This window comes from Mirounga angustirostris, unplaced genomic scaffold (genome assembly GCF_029215605.1).
Source record: "Mirounga angustirostris isolate CCGP_5_RB_7025 unplaced genomic scaffold, mMirAng1.0.hap1 SCAF_7, whole genome shotgun sequence".
Classification (NCBI taxonomy): Eukaryota; Metazoa; Chordata; class Mammalia; order Carnivora; family Phocidae; genus Mirounga; species Mirounga angustirostris.
This window is the reverse complement of record NW_026991715.1, coordinates 41,678,449-41,703,243: the sequence shown is the minus strand read 5'-3', so window position 1 is coordinate 41,703,243 and position 24,795 is coordinate 41,678,449. Positions and strand designations below refer to the sequence as shown.

General features: G+C 36.2%; 2 protein-coding genes across 5 annotated transcripts in view; one reads left to right on the top strand and one right to left on the bottom strand.

Moving 5' to 3' along the window:
• MTREX (Mtr4 exosome RNA helicase) overlaps positions 1-24,795 on the bottom strand; it is a 126,509-nt gene that overhangs the window by 60,422 nt on the left and 41,292 nt on the right. For 3 of the 4 annotated variants that reach the window (XM_064596131.1, XM_064596132.1, XM_064596130.1), the window contains 3 exons: positions 18,815-18,965; positions 8,944-9,116; positions 8,125-8,193 (listed from right to left, as the gene is read on the bottom strand). In XM_064596131.1, the coding sequence (XP_064452201.1) occupies positions 8,125-8,193; positions 8,944-9,116; positions 18,815-18,965 (393 nt within the window). The remainder of the gene's footprint in view (positions 1-8,124; positions 8,194-8,943; positions 9,117-18,814; positions 18,966-24,795) is intronic. The other variant, XM_064596133.1, reaches the window with a different exon arrangement.
• LOC123841159 (polyubiquitin) lies at positions 3,568-4,325 on the top strand. The gene has a single exon (XM_045870826.3). The coding sequence runs from the start codon at positions 3,655-3,657 to the stop codon at positions 4,114-4,116; it is 462 nt and encodes a 153-aa protein (XP_045726782.1). The 5' UTR covers positions 3,568-3,654; the 3' UTR covers positions 4,117-4,325.

Below are 24,795 nucleotides of genomic sequence, written 5' to 3'. Positions count from 1 at the left end.
AAGATTCCCCTCTTACAGGGGACCACAATAAGATTAACAGCAGAAACTTCTCAGCAAAAACAATGGAGACCAGAAGGCAGTGGATTGGCATATTCACAGAAAAACACTTGTTAACCAAGAATCTATAAATACACCAAAGTTATCTTTCAAAAACAGATATTCCCATATAAAAACAGAGAATCTGTTGCTAGCAGAACCCACTTTATAAAAAATACGAGAAATTCTTGAGGCTGAAAGCAAGTGATACTAGACATTAATCTGAATCTACATGAATAAACAGAGCACTGGTAAAGGTAATTATGTAACTATAAAAGACAGTATAAAAATTATTTCTTTTTCTACTAAATGATTTAAAAATGAAATAATACATATATATTGAATTGTTAAGTCTGCAACATATAGGAATGTAGTATATTTTCCAATAATGGCACAAAGGAGGTGGGTAGGAGCAAAGTTGTACTGAGCTAAGGCAAAAACTCCAGATGGTAACTTGAATCCATAGGATCCAATAAAATAAACCAGAAATGATAAATAATGAGATTAATACACAAAAGCTATAAATACTTGCTCTTTCTTCTCTAAGCTTCTTTATAAATCATAAAATCATATTAAGTAACAATTATAGCATGTATTGTTGGGTTTGTAACATAGATTATATGACAAAAGGAGGGAAAATGGAACAAATGTATATGGGAATAATGTCTCTACATCTCATTGGAATTCAGTATAAATCTGAAACTTATTCTATTAAGTTAACATGGGAATACTGGATATGAAAGGCCCTAAAAACCACTAAGAAAAAAACAAAAAATAGAGATGTAGAGAAAAAAATATAAAAAGTAGAGAAAGAAATCATTAAAATAAACTGAAAAAAAAAAGCTGAAATGTTATGTTAGAACATAAGCACTTAATGCAAAAGAAAGCAGTAAAGGAAGACTAGAAAAACAAAAGAAATGAAACTATAGAAAACAAAAAGCACAATGACAGCCACAAATTCAACGATATCAATAACACTAAATGTGAATAGATTAACCAACTGATTAAGGAACCCTAAAAAGAGGCAGAGATTTTTCAGACTGAATTAAAAAAGATCCAACTATGCGGTCTATAGGAGACACACTTTAATTGACAGAAATGAAGGGAGAAACAGAAATTCAAAAATAATAGTTGAGTCTTCAATACCTTACTTTAATGCATAGAACGAATAGACAAAAGATCTGCAAGAAAAGAAACAGAAGACTTGAACAACACCATAAACGAACCAGACCTAACAGACATCTATAGAATATCTCACCCAAAACAGAATATACATTCTTCTCAACTGTATATAAACATTCTGCAGGATAGACCATATGTCAGGCCATTAAACAAATTTCAATAAATTCAAAAGGACTGAAATAATGCCAATTATTTCTCAAACAAGAAAGGAATGACATCAGAAATCAAAAACAGAAATTTGGGAATTTCATGAATATATAGAAATTAATGCACTCTTAAATAGCCAGTGGGTCAAAGAAGAAATCAAAAGAGAAATCAGAAAATACTTGGAAGTAAATGAAAATGAAGAAAAATATACCAAAACTTATGGGATGCAGATAAACTATTACCCTGGAGGGGAATTTACAGGCATAAATGCCTGTATTAAACTGCAAGAAAGATTTCAAATTAATAACCTGACCTCTTACCTTAAGACAATAAAAAAAGAACAGAAAACTAAAACTGAAGCTAGCAGATATAAGGATTAACAAAAATGGAGCAGAAATTAATGAAATTGAAAAATAGAAAAATCAATGAAACCAAAAGCTGGTTCTTTGAGATCAACAAAACTGACATTTAGCTAGATGAAAGATTCAAATTATTAGAATGAGAAATGAAGGAGGGGACATTTACTAACCACCTTCTGGAAATAAAAAGGATTATAAATTAATATCATGAACAATTATATACAAGTAAATTAGGTAACTAAGATGAAATGGATTAATTTCTAAGAAAGCAAATCACTGAAATTGACCCAAGAAGAAATAAACAATCTGAACAGACCCTATAAAACTGACTTAATAATCATAAACTACACTCAAAGAAAAGCCCAGGCCCAGGTGTTCTCACTGCCAAAGTCTTCCAATTAAAAAAAAATTAATACCATTTCTTCAAAAACTTGTCAAAAAACAGAAGAGAAGGGAACACTTCCAAATTCATTATGAGGCCAGCACTAACCTGTTAACCAAACCCAGACAAAAACATCCCAAGAAGACTATAGACTGGTATCTCCTGTGAATGTAGATGCAAAAGTCTTCTGCAATATACTAGCAAAATGAATCCAGCAACAAATAAAATGAATAATGCAGCATGACCAAGTGGGATTTATCCAGGAATCCAAAGTTGATTTAACATTTAAAAATCAATTAACCTAATATACCACATCAAAATAAATGCCAAATGGAATTAAAAACAACTACCTGATTATCTGAATAGGTACATAAAAAGCATTTGACAAAATACAACAATCTTTCATAACAAAAATACTCAACAAATTATGAATAGAAAGAAACTTCCTCAACTTGGTAAAGGACACTTAAAAACCCAGAGCTAACATCATTCATAATGGATAAACACTGGATGTTTCCCCCCTAAATTTGGAAAAAGACTAGGATATCTGCTCTCATCAGCTCTATTAATATTGTACTTGAGGTTTTAGCCATAACAAGTAGGCAAAAAAAGAACTAAAATGCATCCACATTGAAAAGGGAGAAAATCATCTCTATTTGCAGATACAACATGGTCTTGTATACAGAAAAAAAGTATAAAATTTATACTTGAAAAACAATAAATTACCAAATAAGAATATCTAAATAAGGGGCGCCTGGGTGGCTCAGCCGGTTAAGCAACCGACTCCTGATTTCAGCGAGGGTCATGAATGATCTCAGGGTTGTGAAATGGAGCCCCATGTCCAGCTCCTCGCTCAGCGGGGAGTATGCTCTGCCTCCCACCCCAAGCTTGCGTGCGCTCTCTCTCAATAAATCTTTAAAAAAAAAAAAAAAAGTCTGTAAATATGAGGGAAAACACGCTGTGTTCATGACTGAAAGACTCAATTATGTTAAGACAGCAATATTCTTCAAGCTGATATACAGATTCAGTGTAAGCCCTCTCAGAATCCCAACTGACTTCTTTGTAAAAACTGACAAGCAGATAATCAAATTCATATGAAACTGTAAGGATCCCAGAATAGCCAAAACAATCTTGAAAAGAAGAACAAAGTTGGAGAACTCATAAATCTATTTTTTTTGAAACTTAATTACAAAGATATGGTAAATGAAGACCATATGGTACCGGCACTGGGACGGACATAGAGGTCAATGGAATGGAACTGAAAGTCTAAAATAAAGTCTACGATCTTCTGAGTTTTGACGAGGATGACATGATCATTTAATGAGGAAAGAGTTTTCCAGTAACCAGGGCTAGGACAAGAATGAAGCTGGACCCTTACCTTATACCACATACAAAAATTAACTGAAAATGGATCAGGGACCCAAATATAATAGGTAAAACTATAAAACTCTTAGAAGAGCGGCTGGCATTGTCAGGTGTCGGTGTCTTGGCATCTGGGTGAGTCGACGTGATTGCATCCAGTGTCCTTGCATTCGCTAACAGGTCAAAATGCAGATCTTCGTGAAGACCCTAACCGGCAAGACCATCCCCCTGGAGGTGGAGCCCAGTGACACCATCGAAAATGTGAAGGCCAAGATCCAAGATAAAGAGGGCATCCCCCCTGACCAGCAGAGGCTCATTTTTGCAGGCAAGCAGCTGGAAGATGGCCGCACTCTTTCTGATTATAACATCCAGAAAGAGTCGACCCTGCACCTGGTTCTGCACCTGAGGGGTGGCATGCAGATCTTCGTGAGGACCCTAACCGGCAAGACCATCACCCTGGAGGTGGAGCCCAGTGACACCATTGAAAATGTGAAGGCGAATATCCAATATAAAGAGGGCATCCCCCCTGACCGGCAGAGGCTTATCTTTGCCAGCAAGCAGATGGAAGATGGCCGCACTCTTTCTGATTACAATATCCAGAAAGAGTCAACTCTCCACCTGGTTCTCCACCTGAGAGGTGGCTGTTAATTCTTCAGTCTTGAATTCATAGTGCCCAATGATGGCATTGCTCTGCACTATAGCCATTTGCCCCAATTTAAGTTTAGAAATTACCAGTTTCAGTAATAGCTGAATCACTGGTTTTCTCAATAGCTGTTCAAAATGTTAATGAAAGTTTCATTGCATGGTAGCATTAAAAAAAAAAAAAAGTCTTAGAAGAAAACACAGAGGTAAATCTTCATGACCTTGATGTTGGCAGTTAATTTTTATATATGACATCAAAACCATGAGTAACAAGGAAAAAAAAAGATTTAATTTGAATTACATCAAAATTAAAAACTTGTGCTTCAAAGGACACTATTAAGAAAGTAAAAATAATCCACAAAATGGGAGATAAATATCTGGAAATCAAATATCATAAAGAACTCATATAACTTAGTAATAAAATGACAACTCATTTTGAATGTGGGTGGGCAAAAGAGCTGAAAACACCTCTCCAAAGAATATACAAATGGCCAATAAGCACATAAAAAGATCCTTGGCAATATTAGTCATCAGGGAAATACAAATCAAGACCACAATGAGATACCACTATATACTGAGTGTAATCAAAAAGTCAGATATTAAGTGTTGGTGAGAATGTGAAGAAATAAAAACCATCATACATTGTTAATGGGAATGCGAAATGGTGCAGCCACTTTAGAAAACAACCTGGCAGTTCTTTAAATGGTTATATGGTATCCACAGGATCCAGCAATTTCACTCCCAAGAGAAATGAAAACTATGTCCACATAAAAACTCAGACATCGATGTTTATAGGGGCATTATTCATAATAGCCCAGAGGTAGAAACAATCCAAATGTCTATCAATTCATGAATGGATAAACAAAATGTCATGTATCTGTACAATGGAATGCTATTCAATCACAAAAAAGAACAAAGAGCTAATATACACAACATGCTTAAAGCCTGGAAACATGCTAAGAAGTCAGTCGCAAAACACCATATCACAATTCAATTTTATGAAATCTTCAGAATAGGCAATCTATAGAGAGTAGATTAGTAGCTGTTCAGGATTGAGGGTATAGGAGCACAGGGTGGAGTGACAAAAGTTTCCTTTTCCTTCTGAGAGGATGAAAATGTTCTAAAATCGATTGTGGTGATGGTGAATTTACTAAAAGTCACTGACTAAACAGTACAGTATATAAATAATATCTCAGTAAAACTGTTGAAAAAACAAACATATAAGTAATGTAAAACCTGCAGTGAAAGAAATATATAGCGATTCAGTACACTACAAGTAAAAATATTCTGCCCTAGCAATACTCTCTTAGATACAGACAAGTTATGGAATGAGTAAACTGGCAAAGGCTTTTCCACCATGGGTTATATAAGTATGAATGGAACCACAACATTTAGCATTTATGGCCACACTTTTCATCGTACACGAAAAACAGAACTTAACAGCTGTCAGAAGTTTAAATGAAGACTATCCTTTCAAGTTCTTCTCAAGGAAGATCATACCTATGTTACTAATAATTATTTCAAAGAAAATAGTGTGTGTCTTTGGAAGGGAGAAGAGGTAGGCAAGCATTTTATAGTTTTCCCATGGCTAAAGGTGGTGAAATAGAAAATATAAAAGCCTGTAAGTCATATCTGAGTTCTTGTCAGGCTCAAAGGAATAATACCCATGCAATCTTCGTCAAGGTTAAAATTCCAAGCTTTACTTCACTGTATATTTAAAATAAGGTGGTGGGGGGAACACACAGAATGAGAGGCAAACTTTATCCAGTTTAATACTGTTGGCTCAATACAGCCAACTTTTCACATACCTAAGTTTGAAATCTTATCATCACTAAAGCTCCCCCCAACTTCCCAACAAGACTGTCCATTCTAGTTCTTCAGTATCCTCTATCTGAACCCTTATTCTATTACCATCTTCCTTCCGACTCACCCAAAAAGAGTTGTCTCCTTAACTGACAAACTTGTATCTACTATGCTATCTCTTTCAATATCCTTCAAACACTGTCAATACAGTAACTTCTGATCAGATCAATCTCTTCCTCAAAAATAAACAGATTAAAAAAGCAAACAACCAAACTAAACCCAAGCAAACCAATCAACCAACTAATCTTCGAACACCTACCAGTGCTTTCACATGTTTAGATACCTAGACTGAATATACTCAAATCCATATTTTAACCATTTTCTGTGATTAACTTCAATATTTCTAAAAGATTTCACTTTTTACCTGAAATGTTCTGGGCCTGCTGCATATCGCTGCTCCTCCAGCAGTAAATTTCCATCAAATGAATGCTACTCATTCTCCAAGGTTCCTTTAAAAATTTTAAATTATCTTCCTAATTAGATGCCATCTCTAATAGCTCAGACATAATTTCTTCCTCCTCTGTGCTCCAAATGCACTTTACTTATATCTTTACTAAAGTATTTATACTATTCTGCCTTTTATTTTCATTATCTGCTTTCTGCTATTCATCAAATGAGTAAGCACAGAGATTTTGTGTCTGTGGTCAATGAACGCTTATTAAATTGGGATCAAATGAGATAACAAGTGTGACAATACTTAAAAAACAAATCTTATAATTACTAATGAAGATGGTAATGTATCAAAATAGTAGTAACAAACTAAATATCCTTAAGAAGTTCCTCAGTGGGATTAATCACAGATCATTCACCAAAACAGCCATCACAAACCTATGAAATTTTATTTATTTGAGAGAGAGAGCATAAGCAGGAGAGGGGCAGAGGGAGAGAGGGAAGCAGAATCCCCAGAGCAGGGAGCCTGATGCGGGGCTTGAATCCAGGACCCTGAGATCATGACCTGAGCTGAAGGCAGATGCTGAACGGAATGTACCACCCAGGTGCCCCCAAACCTATGAACTTGTTTCTCCCAACAAATGGCTTCATTATCTCTAAACTCATTTACGTATTTCAGGAGTAACTTCCAATCCCAAAGCTTAACTCCTACTTGCTCTATACCCAGATGGAACAAAGTTAATGACAACAAAATCATGACATGGTCAACCTTATGAGAATGCAGATATCTGGGTGCCTGGGTGGCTCAGTTGGTTAAGCGACTGCCTTCGGCTCAGGTCATGATCCCAGGGTCCTGGGATCGAGTCCCGCATCGGGCTCCCTGCTCGGCAGGGAGTCTGCTTCTCCCTCTGACCCTCCCCCCTCTCATGTGCTCTCTCTGTCTCATTCTCTCTCTCTCAAATAAATAAATAAAATCTTAAAAAAAAAAAATGTTAAAAAAAAAAAAGAATGCAGATATCTTATGCAAACTGTTCTTTTTTTTTTTTTTTTTTAAGGATGCTCCACACCCAGCATGGAGCCCAGTGTGGGGCCTGAACTCACGACCAAGATCAAGACCTGAGCTGAAATCAAGAATTAGATGCCCAATGTACTAAGCCACCCAGGTGCTCTGCAAACTATTCATTTTTAAAGATAAAGAAAAATACACATGGAGATACAAAATGCTGCCTGAGGTCACATATTGGGAGACAAAATGTCACAGGGTGGCTAACTTAATTTCAAGATAGTCACTCATCTAACACAGTAACAAAATCTTCCTTAATTTTACACATAATCTTTTCAAAATATTTATATAAATAATGATCAAAGCCAACTTTATTACTGTTTTCCCTTAGAGAGAATAAGTAAAACCTAACTAGTTCTAATACCTTTTCTTCAACTATTATACACCTAAAATCAAAATTCTAGTTTTCCCTATCAGAAACTAATTCTAATATTCAATTTAAAGAGTAAAATTATAAAAAGTACCGATGAATTCAAAGAAGACATGTAAACTGTCATGAAATTAAAATTTGTTGTTTGGAAAATAACAGCACTTTGAAGACAAAATTTAAGATTATTCAAAAATGTAATTCCTTATGGCAGAATTTATTACAGCTTCTCTTACTGTAACACTATTTCTACTTTGATCAATTTCATGAGTCTGAAAAAACTTTTTACTAGAAATTTATATATGATTCTACCTTAAGGGCAATGGTTTACCTTAACATTTGACTTCTTTGAGAAATTTACCACTACTCCCCAGCCAAAATCATCTCCTTCATTCTTTACCTAAAAAGAAAGGGAAGCAAGTAAATAAAAACATTTATGTTCAAAAGGCAATTTTATAGACTTCCTTGCCCACATTATAGGCTAATAAAACTTTGAGTTTTCCTGGTAAAATATTTTTTGAAAGATTGGTTAAACTTAAGGAAAAAGATATTAACCCCAAAGAAAAAAAATCACCACCAAATATCATAGGCCTCTAAAACAGCAACAATAGGAATATCTCCGTTGGCAAACAAATTTCTAAAATGATATGACGTATCTGTTCTGAGACTATATGAAATCTTTAATATTTTATAGCTAATGAATTCATCCAGGGCTTAAAACTGCTTCTATTGTTTTTTTTTTTTAAGATTTATTTATTTATTTGAGAGAGCGAGAATGAGAGAGAGAGAGAGAGTACATGAGAGGGGGGAGGGTTAGAGGGAGAAGCAGGCTCCTCGCCGAGCAGGGAGCCCGATGTGGGACTCGATCCAGGGACTCCAGGATCATGATCTGAGCCGAAGGCAGTCGCTCAACCAACTGAGCCACCCAGGCGCCCAAAACTGCTTCTATTTTTTGATTTCATAACTGGAGATATTTTATATGTCAATTCCAAAAGTGTCTCCTTCGATTTATATCTCCCAAAATGAAAATGAGTGGAGATTAAAAGGTCTTCACACATGATCCCACCCCCAATCAATTCCACATGAACAGTGTAAAACAATATAATTATTATAGAACAACTATTAGCATCTTCACCCAAAAATGACATACCTTTACCAAACGACCTGGCTGTAGAAATGGTAAGCAATACTTTGGTTTATGAATGTATTCTTCAATTTCTTTACCCAGTTTGGCAAGCTGCTGTCTAATCTTATAATAAATAATGACACTTTCCTCATTTGGTATTACTATTTTATTATACTGTTCTTCTGAGTTCTTTACCTCTGTAAATAAAACACAAGTATTAAAAAAATACTTTATGTAAAATTATACAAAGATACATCTGTTTTCCTACTACAAATGTAGGAAACAAAGTCAGCTCGCATAGATTAGAAATTTTGTGGAAAAACTGAATTCAGAGATAACTGCACATCATCCTGAGTCTTTTCTTTCTACATTAAGGTTCTACATTAAAGTCCCCCAACTCACTAATTGTGAATCCTCAAATTGAGTCTGAATTGGCAATGATCGTATCTGCTGAGTTGTTTCTCTCCTATAGACATGGGAGAGGATATTAACTAATTAAGAATTCTAGGCCTACATTGTTCAACAGAGCACTGTACTATAAAACTCTCTGTAATGGTAGAAACGTGCTAGGTCAGCTTTTTTTCAATATACTACCAGCAGACACCAGCCATATGTGGCTATTTAAATTAAAATTAATGAAAATTAAATATTTTGCTCCTCAATAGCACTAGCACAATTTCAAATACTCAACTGTCAGTAACTCAGCTGGTTACTGACTTCTGGACTTGAATAGCACAGATACAGAACATTTCCACCACTGCAGAAAGTCCCTTTAGACAGAACTATTTTGGAGAATCCAATTTGCTACTGTCATGAGACCTCCACCACCATCAGGGTCTAGGTCGCTAAAACTGAGAACAGGCAATTCAACTACAGTTCTTTCTCTACTCAGTCAACAGCCAAAACATAGGCTCTTTTCCCCAAATTTTCTCTTAGCTCATCTAACCATCTATGATAGCATTTCCTGTCAAATTCTTGCTGACTTCCCTTCCTCACTCATTTCATTATGCCTCCATCCCATTGTGAACAAACACTATTTCAACTGGAGTAAAATACACAAAACATAAAACTCACCATTAATATATTTAGTACATTCACAACTTATGCAACTATCACCATCACATAGTTCTAAAATATTTTCATTGCTCCAAAAGGAAACTCCATATCCACTGGGCAAACACTCATTTCTTCCTTCCCTCAGCCCCTGACAACCTTTCTGTCTACTTTCTATCTGTAAGGATTTATCTACTCTAGATATTTCATATATATGCAATCACAGTATACCAAGGCCTTTTGTGTTTGGCTTCCTACACTGAGCATGTTTTCGGGGTTCATCCATGTGATAGCAGCATAGCATGTATCAGTACTTCACTCCTTTTTATGGCTGAATATTATTTCACCATTTGGGTATACCATTTCAGTGATCTGTTTACCAGGTGATGGACTTTGAATTATTTCCACCTTTCAGCTACTGTGAATAGTGTTTTTATGAACATTGATGCACATGTTTTTGCTTGAAAATTTCTTTTTTTTGGTTATAGACCCAGGAATGGGAACGTTGAGCATCTTTTTCATGTGCTTGTTTGTTGGCTAACAGTTTATTTTCTTTGGAGAAATCTATTCAAATACTTCGTCCATTTAAAAATTAGACTATTTGTCTGTTTTTTAAGAGTTCTTTCCATATTCTGGAAACTAGACCCATATCAGATATGTGTTTTGCAAATTATTTTCTCCCATTCTGTGGGCTTTCTACTTTCTGTTGGTATCTACTGAGGTACAAAAGTTTTCAATTTTCATAAAATCAAATTTACTTTTTCTTCTGTTGCTTGTGCTTTTAGTGCCTTATTTAAGAAACCACTGCCAAATCCAAGGTTATAGGGATTTATATGTATGGTTTCTTCTAAGTGTTTTGTGGTTTCAGCTCTTATACTTAGGACTTTCATTCAATTTCAATTAATTTTAATATATGGTAAGGATCCAATTTCATTCTTTTACATATGGCTATCTCACTGCCCCAAGAGCATGTGTTGAAAATCAAGTGACCACAGGTGTATGGGTTTACTTCTAGACTCTCAATTCTATTCCATTGATCAAACTCCTCTATTAAATCTGTGTTTTAGTTTCTTTATCCACAAAATTAAGATAACAAAAATACCCATACTCCCTAAGACTATAATTAGAGATTAACTGACAGAAGATATGGAAAGTACTTAGCTAAGAGTATAGCACAGAGTAAACATTCAGGGAGGATAGGACAATTGTTTTATTATTATTTTTTTTTTAAAGATTTTATTTATTTATTTGAGAGAGAGAGAATGAGAGACAGAGAGCACGAGAGGGAAGAGGGCAGAGGGAGAAGCAGACCCCCCGCCGAGCAGGGAGCCCGATGCGGGACTCGATCCCGGGACTCCAGGATCATGACCTGAGCCGAAGGCAGTCGCTCAACCAACTGAGCCACCCAGGCACCCCAATTGTTTTATTATTATTTTTATTATCATCTTCAACATTCTCACAGACTGCTCCCTCAAACTTCTGTTTTTTTGCATTCCCTCAGGCATAATACATCATCTTGATTATTCTTAAATGAACTGCAAGTCTTCTTATAGGAAATGAAATCCATTCACTGACGACTAGAAAGCTATTCTTAACACATATTATGGCAACAGACATTACCAAAAAGAGAAACAATTAGAAAACTATAAAAGACTATTGGACAGACTAAAGTCAGTAAGAAGTTTTGAAATGAAAACTACAAAGAAATATTAATACTGCTGCCCCATCTAAATTACAGAGTAACACGGTTTGCAGGAATCAGTGAAACAATAAGCACTGACAGGAGTTTAGGGAGACTATAAACATCTGCTTGGATGCTTAAATACTGCTCCCCATCCTCTATTCCAAATCACTTCTGTGCTCAGACCATTTTACTAATGAGTCAAAAGTCTGAGACATTTTAAGAAGTCACATATATTTTATATTTAGGATTCTAACTACAGCTCTATACAACTGCAGAAAGTAAGTGTAGTCAATCAAATAGTAGAGGAACCTGAGTATAAGAAGCTGGCTTCACTGTAGTGTAGACCACAGGAAAGTCTCAATATCTTAGGAAACAGCATGTGAGAGATACTCCAATAAACTCTTAAGAGAGTTTGCAAACAATTTCCTCTTTTTGAGGGACAGGAGAGGTGGTGGTTCCAAAGATATATTAATGTCATATAACATGTGCACAGATACAGACCTGGGAGTGATGGGAAAATGGACTGCTATTCCCAGTACTGAGCAAATTTTCTAACAGGTTAAAGTTTAAATGGCTTTACTGATCTACAGCAATACTATCAGTAGTTAAAACAAGTACTCAGTGACCATTTAACATAAATTATCTCATTTAATTCTCATGAACTGGATGAACTAGTTATTATCCCAGCAGTTTAGATGAGCAAACTAAAGCTCAGATAGTCTTAAATCAAACCCATGTTTAACTTCACAGCTCTTGCTATTAACCATGGTATTACCTTTAATGACACTAAAGATTAAAATTAACTTTGCATTTTTCCTTTCAGTATGGAAACAGTGAAATCCTCTAAGTTTTACTCTATAGCTCACTGGAAAATCTAAAAAATGAAAAACATCTCATGTATGCCAGCCATCTAAGTTTGTTACAAAACATAAAGCACTATAAGTGATAAAATAAAGATTAATTCTATACTTCCAAAGACAACAGTCTACATTTTAATTTGGATATACTAATGTGAAAATAATACCAGCTCTCTTGAAAAAGTTCTAGCAGTATCAACAGCAAAAAGAATGAAACCCTTACTAATAATAACTAAAAATGAGAATAAACTGCATTCAATATGTATTCTGCATTTTTAAAGCATGCAGGATAGCCTTTATCACCTCTAACCATTTCCTTCTACACTATTATGACTCTGGTCATACCACTCAGTCCTGCAAATTGTAGTAAAGGTGGTGCAATTCCTTCATCAATTCTTTCATCATTTTTTTTTTAAAGATTTTATTCACTTATTTGACAGAGAGAGACACAGCGAGAGAGGGAACACAAGCAGGGGGACTGGGAGAGGGAGAAGCAGGCTTCCCGCTGAGCAGGGAGCCCAATGCGGGGCTCGATCCCAGGACCCTGGGATCATGACCTGAGCCGAAGGCAGACGCTTAACGACTGAGTCACCCAGGCGCCCCTCTCTTTCATCATTTGAATTTCTACCTTTTCCCATTAAAATGTCTGTTCTACATTTGACATTTCATTTTTTTGTTTATGAGCTTCAAAAGGTCTTTGCCCTTTAAAAACATGGGTAGGGAAAGCAGGGATAATTCAAGCAGAAGAATAAGCAAGTGTATAGTAGCAGTACCAGGAAGTGCAGATTATGTTATTCACAATCCCTTTAAAATCTAAGTCAGTCAGAGCCACCCTGAATATAGCAGCAGCTGGGGATTGGAGAGACAGAGGACAGGGGAATGGAAAATGATGGTAATGTTTAAGTTCAGAATAGGTAGCAGAGTGTTTGTCAAAGTCATATTTAAGAATTTGAGTCCAGTGAGAAGTCATAAAACAATGGTTTAAATAAACGAGAAAATATTTATTTCTCGCTCTATCCCCAACCATATCTGGGATATTTTCTATGGAATTATAGAAAAATAATATAAAGTGAAGTTTAAACAGTAATTTATTGGTTGTTAGAATACACTATTTTTACAAAGAAGAAAAAGAATCAAAGATTGGTACACCAATGTGCATCCTATTTCTCTTAGTTATTCAGCCACAAAACCAGTCTAACTGCTGGCTGTGTGTGTGTATAATTACCCTAGTGATGCATGACCCAGTGCTAACTGCTTAGTAGCAATACTGTAAGTTTAAATCTTTTATTTAAAGTATTAAGCTGATTTGGGGTGCCCGGGTGGCTCAGTCAGTTAAGCATCCGAACCTTGGTTTGGGCTCAGGTCATGATCTCAGGGTTGTGGGTTTGAGCCCCGCGCTGGGCTCTGCACTTAGTGTGGAGTCTGCTTGTCCCTCTCCCTCTGCTTCTCCCCCGCTCTCTATCTCAAATAAATAAATATAAATAAAATCTTAAAAAAAATATTAAGCTGGTTTATAACCTTGTGTTTCAATGACAGCATCTGAAATTTCGACATGAGGTAAAATTAACAGATTTCCTTTTTACTACTAATCTGATTAAAATACTTTAATTCACACCCAAATCCACAATGCACTTAAATCTTGTTGATCCTGTTTTTTTATTCTATTACTATAATTTTTTTTTTTGCAGGAGAAAGAGATTTATAGCCCCTTAAAAAATATGGTTCCCCAGGTCGCCTGAGTGGTGCAGTCAGTTAAGTGTCCAACTCTTGGTTTCAGCTCAGATTGTGATCTCATGGTCTTGGAACTGAGCCCTACACTGGGCTCCATGCTCATTGTGGACTCTGCTTGAGATTCTCTCTCACTCTCCCTCTGCCCCTCCCCCTGTGCTCCTGTGCTCTCTCTGAAATAAGTAAATCTTTAAAAATAAATAAATAAAAAATACGGTTCCTTGACAAAAGAATCATTTCTTTCTCTTTGCTAAGGCCATAGGTATTCACCAAGACAAATGGCATCAAACACTATACAAGAAAATAATAAAGGTAATCTGAAATTACACATTTGCCATTAATTTTATAAGATGTATTTGAATTAACTTCCCTAGGCCTTTATTTATTATTTTTTTCAGTCTTCACCTATTTTTTACTGGAAGTCCATGTGTTACCTTTATTTATTGTATTTCAAATCACTGTACTTTTACTTTTGTGAAAAGACTACCTGCATTTTCTAATACAAAAAAGGACCTAAAAGTTATTTCAGGAATGGAGAGAAATATCCAACTTAAATAATGAAGAAGTACACCATAATTACTGCTGCATTGCAGACATTTTTCCATTTCCCATGTTTCTTAAATATCTTGTCTAATAACTTACAATATAAAGAGCAGTTATGAAAAATAGACATTTACTTCTAAAGTCTGAGAATAACCTGTTGGCATTGGATAACCAATCATAGGCAGAGCTGCAGTAGCAAGATATGCATATGCCTGTTGGTTCATACCATTGTGCATATTTGGACATTATTTCCACATTGCTGAGTGCTATCATAACCATTCTGTTAAGTGCCTGTTGGATTACCTGTCCTAAAAGTGGTCTCTAGGCCAGCAGACACAAAATTACTTCCAAAGCTCTGACTGGTATAAATTGCAGCACAGCAAATACCATTCTGAGTTTCTCCCCCCAAATCTCTCTTAAGCAGACTAGAGTAACCTCTGTCATAATTTTCCCTGTCTCTGAAGGTATTAAATCCAGCCCTTTTGCCCAAAGAGTATCTGTCCCAATGGTCATCCTTCAAGCCTCCTCCACCCCTGGAACAACCTGAACCTCTGTCTTTGAGAAACTAAATCAACTTGGGATTAACTGCTCTTGATTAGCTTCATGAAACACAGATAAGATTGCTCACTTGTTTTAGTTATTAGGTGTAAAGAAAGTATATGCTGTGCCTGTTTTGATACTGTAAGCAGCTCTTCCAATTCGATGAATATAATCCTCTGAGGAGTTAGGGTAGTCATAACTGATGACAAATTCCACATCTTCCACTTCTAGCCCTTGAGGCCACATCTGTAGCAATCAGAATAGGAGATTATCCATTTATGAATTCATTTTGAACCCAGTCACACTCCTGCTGACCCTTGTCAGCATGAATACCGATGGTGGGCCACACATCTCTCATTTTTCTAGTAAGCTCATCACATCTTTTTTTGGTTTCAACAAAAACAGTGGTTTTATTCTACTCTTCACTCATGATCTCTTCCATTAGATGAGTAAGTTCTTCATCCTTTTCTACATCATGACACATATCCACAATCTGAAGAATGTTGTGGTTTGCACTCAGTTCTAGTGCACCAATGTTTCTGTGAATGTGGTCTTTAAGGAAATCTTCATCAAGCTTTCTGTCTTCTTTTGGCCAAGTTGCACTCCGCATTAGAGTTTGCCTATCAGGTCTTATCGGACCCACAACCTTCCTTGTTTGGTTCGAAGCCCCTATCAAGCATTCTATCTACTTTATTAAGGACAGGTAGATGGTTCTTCTCAGATTGGTTTTCCCACACTCTAAAAAGTCAATCAGTCTTCCAGGTGTTACAATACAGATTTCCACCTCTCTCCAAATCACAAATTTGTGATCCCTTGAGAACACCACCATAGTTGCAAGTGGACCTCTAGCAACATACTCTTTAGTATTCAGCAGCTACTTGCCGTACCTGTTGGGCCAGTTCCCAAGTTGGTGTCAGCACCAAGCAAATAGGCCCATCACCTTTCTCTAGGAATGGCTGATGACTGACGTGGATGACAGCAGGCAGCAAATACGACAATGTTTTCCTAGATCCAGTCTGTGCTACTCCAACCATATCCAATCCACTTAGAACAATGGCCAACCCTGAACTTGAGTAACAGTAGGTTCAGTAAAATTCTGTCTTGCAGTCACATCCATTACGTTTGCAGGGAAGTTTGCTTCATAAAGAGTCAGAACTAGCTTTGGGCAGTTGTGACCTCTAACTGTAATTTCCTTAGTCCTTCTGTATGTCTCCATCTCTTGTGCTGTGCATCTAGCCAAATCAAGCTGTTCTTGATAAAAATTCTTCTCAAATTTGGGCAGCTCATCAAGATTCCATTTCTTTTTTACTAGTTTTTCCCCCAGTTTCCAAACTGTTTTCCAGATAGGGGCCCAGGCCTATTTCCTCCAAATCAAGGTGCACCAAAGCTGTGGGTTTCTACAAGATGATACTGCTCCTTGTTCACTGCCTGGTGACAAAATATTGTTTTACAGTGATACATATCTTGTAAGTCGGCATTTGGAAAGTTATTATCTCAGTGTCTCTGGTTGAGGACATGGAATGGTATCACCCAAAGCCAGATTTGCTCTGTGGCCAGCAACTGGGGCAGCTGAGGACAGGACACATGAAGTATGTGGGGGTTCAATCTTCCAGTTATTTGCCAATGATTGGTTCCTACATGGCTGATAAGGTATAATCAGAATCTGAAGGGGAAGCCATAGCATTTAGCAATGAGTGGTGTGGGGATTCAAGGAGGAGGGAGTCCTAGGTCTTTAAGAAAAAAAATCTGTAAAATGATGCCAAAGCTCCTTCCAACTCTATAGTTTGTAATGAAGAAGCCTCTCTTAAGACCTGAGAAATTAATATAAGAGGAAATAACTATGATCTATCATCCAGGTAAGGGTAAAGAAAAAGAAAGAAAAAGAAAAAAAAAATTTAACACACTCGGATGTTCTAAGCCTTTTTCTTTTGAGGCCATTATTATAATTCATTTACTTTTAGCTACATAAAAATGGAGTTGAGTGTACTAACACTTGTGATAGAAAAGTATCTCAAATTTGCCTTTATTGTTAAGTAAATCATAGCACATTTACAAAATGGAAATACTGTGTAATCATAAAAATCATACTTTCAAAGGATACTTCAGATTAAATTTTAAAAAGCTAGAATCATTGAGCTAGTAATGAATGTAAAGTATTAACACAAGGCTAGCCATAAGGTAAATATTTAACAAAAGATACTAATATAAGTACCATCATTACTTTTATAAAAACTGTATACAGTAGTCCTCCCCCCTTATCCACAGTTTTGCTTTCTGTGGTTTCAGTTACTTGTGTTCAAATACAGTCTAAAAACAGATGACCTTCTTTCTGACATACTGTCAGGTCAACAGAAGCCTAACACTACATCACAGTGACTATGTCATTTACCTCAGTTCACCTCATTATGTAGGCATTTTATCATCTCACGTCATCACAAGAAAGGTGAGTACAGTGTAAGATATTTTTAGAGAGAGACCACATTCACGTAACTTTTATTACAATATATTGTAATAATTGTTCTATTAGTACTGTTGTTAATCCCTTACTGTGGCTTATTTATAAATTAAACTTTATCAAAAGAATGTATGTATGTATACAAAAAAATGTATATATAGGGTTCAGTACTATCTGTGATTTCAGATATCCACTGGGAATCTTGGAACATGTAACCATGGATAAGGGAGAACGAATGTATTTAATCCCACATTAAAAAAAAAAACAAAACACTTTTGTATGAGAAAGAAAAAAGTTAGAACTGTGAAGTGTTGTGGCTGGCTCTGTATAAGGTTACAAATGATTTTAACTTTCCCCTGTATCTTTTGTTCAATTTTCTGGTTTTTCTTCTTGACAATGACTATGCATTATTTTTACAGGATCTACCAAAACCAATATTTTCAATCTTTGCCTCTGTTTTAGATTTTAATCAGCTCTATACGATGATCAGCCAAAGTATTCTCTAAGGTAAAGATCAATACACAATTCTACTTGAACAGAGTTACCACAGAACACTTTCTGAACTTTAGAAAGCATTATCATAATAGGAGCTAGAAATTCTAAAAAGGCTGAACTCAAATCCCAGTTAGAGTATTAAATTTCCTTATTTATAAACTTATGCTGTGGCACTCTTTTAAAATGAGAAAACAGTACAAGGGCAAGAATAATACACACATGCTTCTTACAGGTCAAATTTTAATATACCAGGCTTTTTGTTATATCATGACTCACGAACATGAGCTATCATGTAATATGCCTATAACAATAAATTATATTAAATCTGAACCAACTACAGAAAGGTATACTAGCAGGGTTTTCTTTTATTTTAGAATGTTCTAGTCGGTTATAATGACCAGATCGCAGTTCTTACTTTATGTAAAAATCAAGATATAACTAACCAAAAAATAAACAATGCCCTAGGCGGCCAATAATGCAATAATTGTGCTATTTACTCTACTGGTTAAGAAGACTCTGTTATAGTAATTTTATACTTACTCTCTACTACTCCTGGAATTGCTCTATAATGCTGAAACTGGTAGAAGGATTTTTCCAACATGTACTCGGGATTAATTTCTTCTACACGTAGTAAGTTCAAAACCATGTTGTAGGTCAAATGGAAAGCACTATTTAGAGGATCAGCTGAGCCCTAAGAGAAAAAAAAACCATGTCAATGTTGTGATTTTTTTCAAATAAAATTTACATAGATACCTATTAAACTGCTTAATAATCTTTTTAAAGATTTTATTTTTATTTGAGAGAGTGCGTGCGCGCACGAGCGGAGGGCAGAGGGAGAGGAAGATGAGCGGGGAGCCCAATGTGGGCTCGATCCCAGGACCCTGAGATCATGACCTGAGCCGAAGGCAGATGCTTAACTGACTGAGCCACCCAGGCATCCCAAAACTGCTTAATAATTTAATCCATGTTGGGCGCCTGGGTGGCTCAGTCGTTAAGCGTCTGCCTTCGGCTCAGGTCATGATCCCAGGGTCCTGGGATCGAGTCCCACATCGGGCTCCCTGCTCGGCAGGAAGCCCGCTTCTCCCTCTCCCACTCCCCCTGCTTGTGTTCCCGCTCTCGCTCTGTCAAATAAATAAATAAAATCTTTAAAAATATATATATAATAATTTAATCCATGTTAAGGAATACTATAGAAATGTATTAAGTTCTTTTAAATGACCAATACAAAGTGATAAATAGTTGATCTTTAGGAAAGTGAAGGGAGAAAGTCCACTAAGAAACAACAGTACTAGTTAAAATACCGTTTACCAAGTATGTTTAGCTCTCTGCCTTCTAGGCACTTGGTAAGATTATACTTTCTGCCCCACCCCCCTGTGGGTGGGGCAAATAAATTGTAATGATGTGTCACTTTTTGGCCAAGTATTTAATTGCTGGTGTGAAAAGCTATCTTTTCCCTCTGGCACAGTGACTGTTAATGTTCAAGATGGTGGTTTCTCCATCCTCTTGCATTCTCAAGAATAAGCACAACCTCCTCTATAAACCTGCATTGAACAAGAGAAATAAACCTTTAAGTAACTGAGATTTAGGTTTGTTACTGTAGCATAACCTAGTCTGTGCTGACAGAGTACACTAAATTCATTTCAGAACGATATTTAGATAAAAATCAGCACCTTAAAACTCAGCTGCCTGGAGTGATATAAAACTGAAGCATTCCCCACCCGCCAAATTTAGATCATTCTTTATCTACATTATCTGAGTCTCTTAACTCAAACAAAAGACCTTGTGCACAAAGCACCCCTGCTGGGAACCAAAACTACCCCTTCAAGGACTTCCTTGAGCCAGAATGACTCCACTCATGACTAATCCCAAAAGGATGAATAACTTAACCTGCAATGCCCACCTGCACATACCCTTTGTCCCACATTTTCCTTATATAAACCTGTGAAGTATTTTCGGCACTTTGGAGACAGTCTTTGAAACACTAGTACTCTATCTTCCTGGTATTGGCCTGACTGAAATAAATTCCTTTTTTGTTTCACCACCACTTGCTGCTTTTTGAATTTATACCTGCTCTGTTTGGGAACCCCCAGAGCCAGATGCTCTTGCACCTCTATGCCCCAGCTACAATAGGAGAATAACTAAATTCTTGGGAGATGCACGCTGAAATATTTAGAAATTAAGTGTCACAAAGTATGCTTATGTATTTCTAAATGGCACAGTGAAATACACAAATACTCTTAGGGTGGTCAGGGGCTCTTAAATTGAGGTCCACAGACCAACCTGATAGCCTAATTCTAAATGGACACATACACGATTTTATGAGAAGCAGAGCTTTCATCACAGTCTTAAATGAAAGTACTCCTTAACTCCTGAAAAATTAAGAGCCATTCACCCTAGGGACACAGTTACTAAGTCCCTAAAACCTTGATGTTTATGAACTTTCCTTGAAAATAAGGCCAAAGGGAGATGTGAAGTTAGTATGAAAAACAAATTCTTGGAGGAGAGAGGAATTTAAAGACAACTTCAGCTATTTTACAATATTGCAGACGCAGCCCTTACTTTTCTTTTTTTTGTATTATTACCTCCTCAGAAATTTGGGGCTTCAATATTACCACTGTTTACTTCTAAGCTCAAGCTCTGCTTCTGTATTCTTTTTTTTTTTTTTAAGATTTTATTTATTTATTTGAGAGAGAGAATGAGATAGAGAGAGCATGAGAAGGGGGAGGGTCAGAGGGAGAAGCAGGCTCCCTGCCGAGCAGGGAGCCCGATGCGGGACTCAATCCCGGGACTCCAGGATCATGACCTGAGCCAAAGGCAGTCGCTTAACCGACTGAACCACCCAGGCGCCCTGCTTCTGTATTCTTGATTGCTGTAGCATACACCTCGGAATTTTCAGTTACCTCCTGAAACTCAGCTTGGCATTTTGACGTTGTAGCTAAGTGAGCCCAAGACAGTCCCAACCTACATCTGCTGTATTGGTATAATTATTAAAAGCACCCTTTCCACTCCTACAGTAACCTAATTTGGGTGATAAATAATAATAATAATATGGCTAAATTACCTAAAATGAAATTTCTCTCTCTTGCTCTTTCCCATTCCTGGGTTTCACCCTTACAAAGATTAATGGTTAGTGAGATTACTGATTTTGTCACCAGCCAGACCCCCAAGCCCTGACCTTTACTGCTTACCTGCTTATACTCTTATGACCTCTGTCCCACAGTCTCCCTTAAGCTCTTCCTTCTAGCTGATCTCTTAAGTGAGGCCTAACATCCTGCGAGGGAAACCGAAACTACCCCTCAAGCAGTAACAACTGCCCTGATGAGGAGCTCCCAGACCACCCAGACCAGTCTGAATTCAATCCCAGACTTTCATCTGCACAGATGAATCAAAGGACTGACAGTTACCTCATTTTAATACGAAAATCTCTGCCAAAGGAAGAACACAAGCTTCGTTTATATAACATACAGTGTATGTGTAGGCAATGTTTCATTAAGGTGCGTGCCTTATGCCTACTTCCACACATGATAACAAGACTAAATATTCATCCTAACCCTAAATGAAAGGAATCCATTCACCCTTGCTCAAGAATCACAACTTTGGAAGTTATTCCCTATGATCTCCCTATTTGCTGCAAATAAAATCCTTTGTGTGACAACCCCACCTGCTGTAATTTCTGTGGCTCTGCAAGGAGTAAACTTACGATAGTTCAATTTTAATTTGATTAATGGACAATGAAATTAACATTTAAATTCCGATTTAGGTCTTTCTTCTGCTTTATCCCTTTTTAAAATTTTAATCAACCAACGGTTGCAGATTATTTCCTCAATATATCTTAGATCAGTTCTTTTGTTTCTTTACCACTGCCATCATCTACCTCAAAGTTTCATCAAATCTGATCTAGATCACTACAGCTCTAGAAATCAAAATCCAATCCCCACTCCTACCCCAACCCTTTAGGGCTTGCAGCAGGATCCATTTCCTCCATAAAGCCTTAAATCACAATCATCTAGTCTAGAATTATCCCAAATTTTCCTGAATTGGAGTTATTAGGTACTGTGCCATTGAGTCAATGCTGCTCTTGTTCACTGTTCTGTAGCTGATGTAAATAGATTCCCCAAGTTTAAAAATGACCACATCTACTAAGCATGTGCCAATCACTGTACTAATACTTAAATAAATTTTGAATTCACAATATTCCTAACAAAACTGTCTTAAACAAGAAACAGGTTCAGAGATGTGGAGAGACTTGCCCAGGCTAAAGAGGTAGGAGATAAATTTTACAGCATCTCTGGGCTGAAGTTCTCCCAGAGGGCAAATTCAAAATGGAACTTATTTCACATCGCTGTTTTTCAATATTCACATTACTAAAATTATAGGAACCCTCAAATGTTGATCAAGTATTTCTCAACTTTTTTTTTTTTTAAGATTTTATTTATTTATTTGACAGAGAGAGACACAGCGAGAGAAGGAGCACAAACAGGGGGAGTAGGAGAAACAGGCTTCCCACGGAGCGGAGAGCCTGATGCAGGGCTCAATCCCAGGACCCTGGGATCATGACCTGAGCCGAAGGCAGACACTTAATGACTGAGTCACCCAGGCACCCCACTCAACTTTTTATATATTTAATTTGATCAGCCAAATTATAAAATTTTTAAATGATATATCAACAAAAAGCCCAAAAGAGGGTCACCTAATATTTAACTTGGAACAACAAAAGCAGCCAGTGCTAAGATTTTAAACTTAAGCTTCATTCTAGAAAAACTTTTAAGGATTTTTTTAGTTGACAAGTTGTTCACTGAAAGCTAGTAAGACAGAGAGCTAAACAGATCAATTTTCCAAAGCAGATTTGTAATACTACCCTTTGAATGCTATTCTACTTCTAATGATTTCTGAAGTTTTAGAGTATATGGTTCATTCAAGAGAGCAGTTTAAAAAACTGCCAGTCTAAATATTTTTGCATTTTGAACCGTTACAATGGAAGACAGAAGCATATGGACAAATGTGAGTCTTCTCAATTCTCCAAAAAAAGGTCCATAAGTAATCTTGAGTACGTGACAGCACTAACTTTAAGAGAATAGGTATGTTCTTCTTAAAGTTCCAAACGCTTTTAAAAAACCAGTAAAGTCAAAGCTATTTTTCCTTCAAATAAGTTTCATTTTCCTTAGCCATTAAGAATGTAGTTCAGGTTGAAATGAACACACAACTTTCTAGAAGCAGAAAGCCTGTAGAGTCTCTTAGAAGAAGCACTTCATGTCCTGTAAGAAACCATTAAGTTTATTTAATCATTTCAGAAATTATGGAAATAAGCTTATGTTGATAAAACAAATAATAACATGTCCTCAAAGTACTGTGATGGTTTTACATTTTTTTGAAAATATGGGCACTACACTGGAAGGCATATTTCTTCTGGTAATACTGGAGAGATGTAAAAGCTTTCTTAACTGCTGAAGAATAAAAGATGCATTCACCAGTCTTTTTGGAAGGTTATTATAAACACTTTCTGAGTCAACTTTTCATTTAAGCAAACGTTATAATGAATGGATTTTGCTTTTTAGCTCCTGTCAAATATACCCAAAGAACAAACTCCTGTCTTATCTCAAATTCTATGTGAGCTAATAGATGGAAAATCTGTCCATAAATAAAAAGCAACAGATGTAGAGGGACCTAGCTGGCTCAGTCAGAAAAGCATGTGACTCGATCTCAGGGTCATGAGTTCGAGTCCCACACTGGGAGTAGACAATACTGTAAATAAACTAACTTTAAAAAAGGCAATGGATATGAAAGTATTAGATAAACAGACAAAAAGAGGACACTGTAACAATAGCAGAATTGGAAAAGTTGAATAGATTCTTATAATGCTTGGTACAAAACTAGTCAAGCCAAAGAAGCTAAAGAAAATTATTAAAATATTTTAAATGCAAGATCATTAAATGATTTACACACACAAATATTTAAGTGTGTGTGTGTGCACGCTGAGATATTAGAAACCTCAACAAATAATCTTTAGTCAACAAGCAATAAACACATGTATTCTGCCATTTTTCTGGCTATGACTACTTAACCCAACAACAGGAAAAATTATTAGATATGACAAACAGATCTGAATTTTACAAATGTACAAAGCATACTAACTATTTTTACATACAATAACATGAATAGTCTACATATTTTAATTATTATTCGAGAAAATAAATATTCTATTTATTAAAGTCCTATTACTTAAGAGCAAATCTCATTACTGTCGCTTACAAGAAAACAGACCTGATGTTATAATGATGTATTAGTTCATATACTGTATTAAGAAATATGTCAAAAGAACAAAGTGCTTTCAAGCCAAATTCGGTCTGAGCCAGTAAATGAAAAATCTATTTGCATGAGGTACTGAGCAGAAGCAGCACATGGTGGTTAGAAGCATGCACTCTGAAACCAGACTGCGTGACTTTAAAATCAGGATTTGCTATTTAACAACGATATGACTTTTGAAAAATTCTTTAACCTCTGTATGCCTTATTTATTTATAA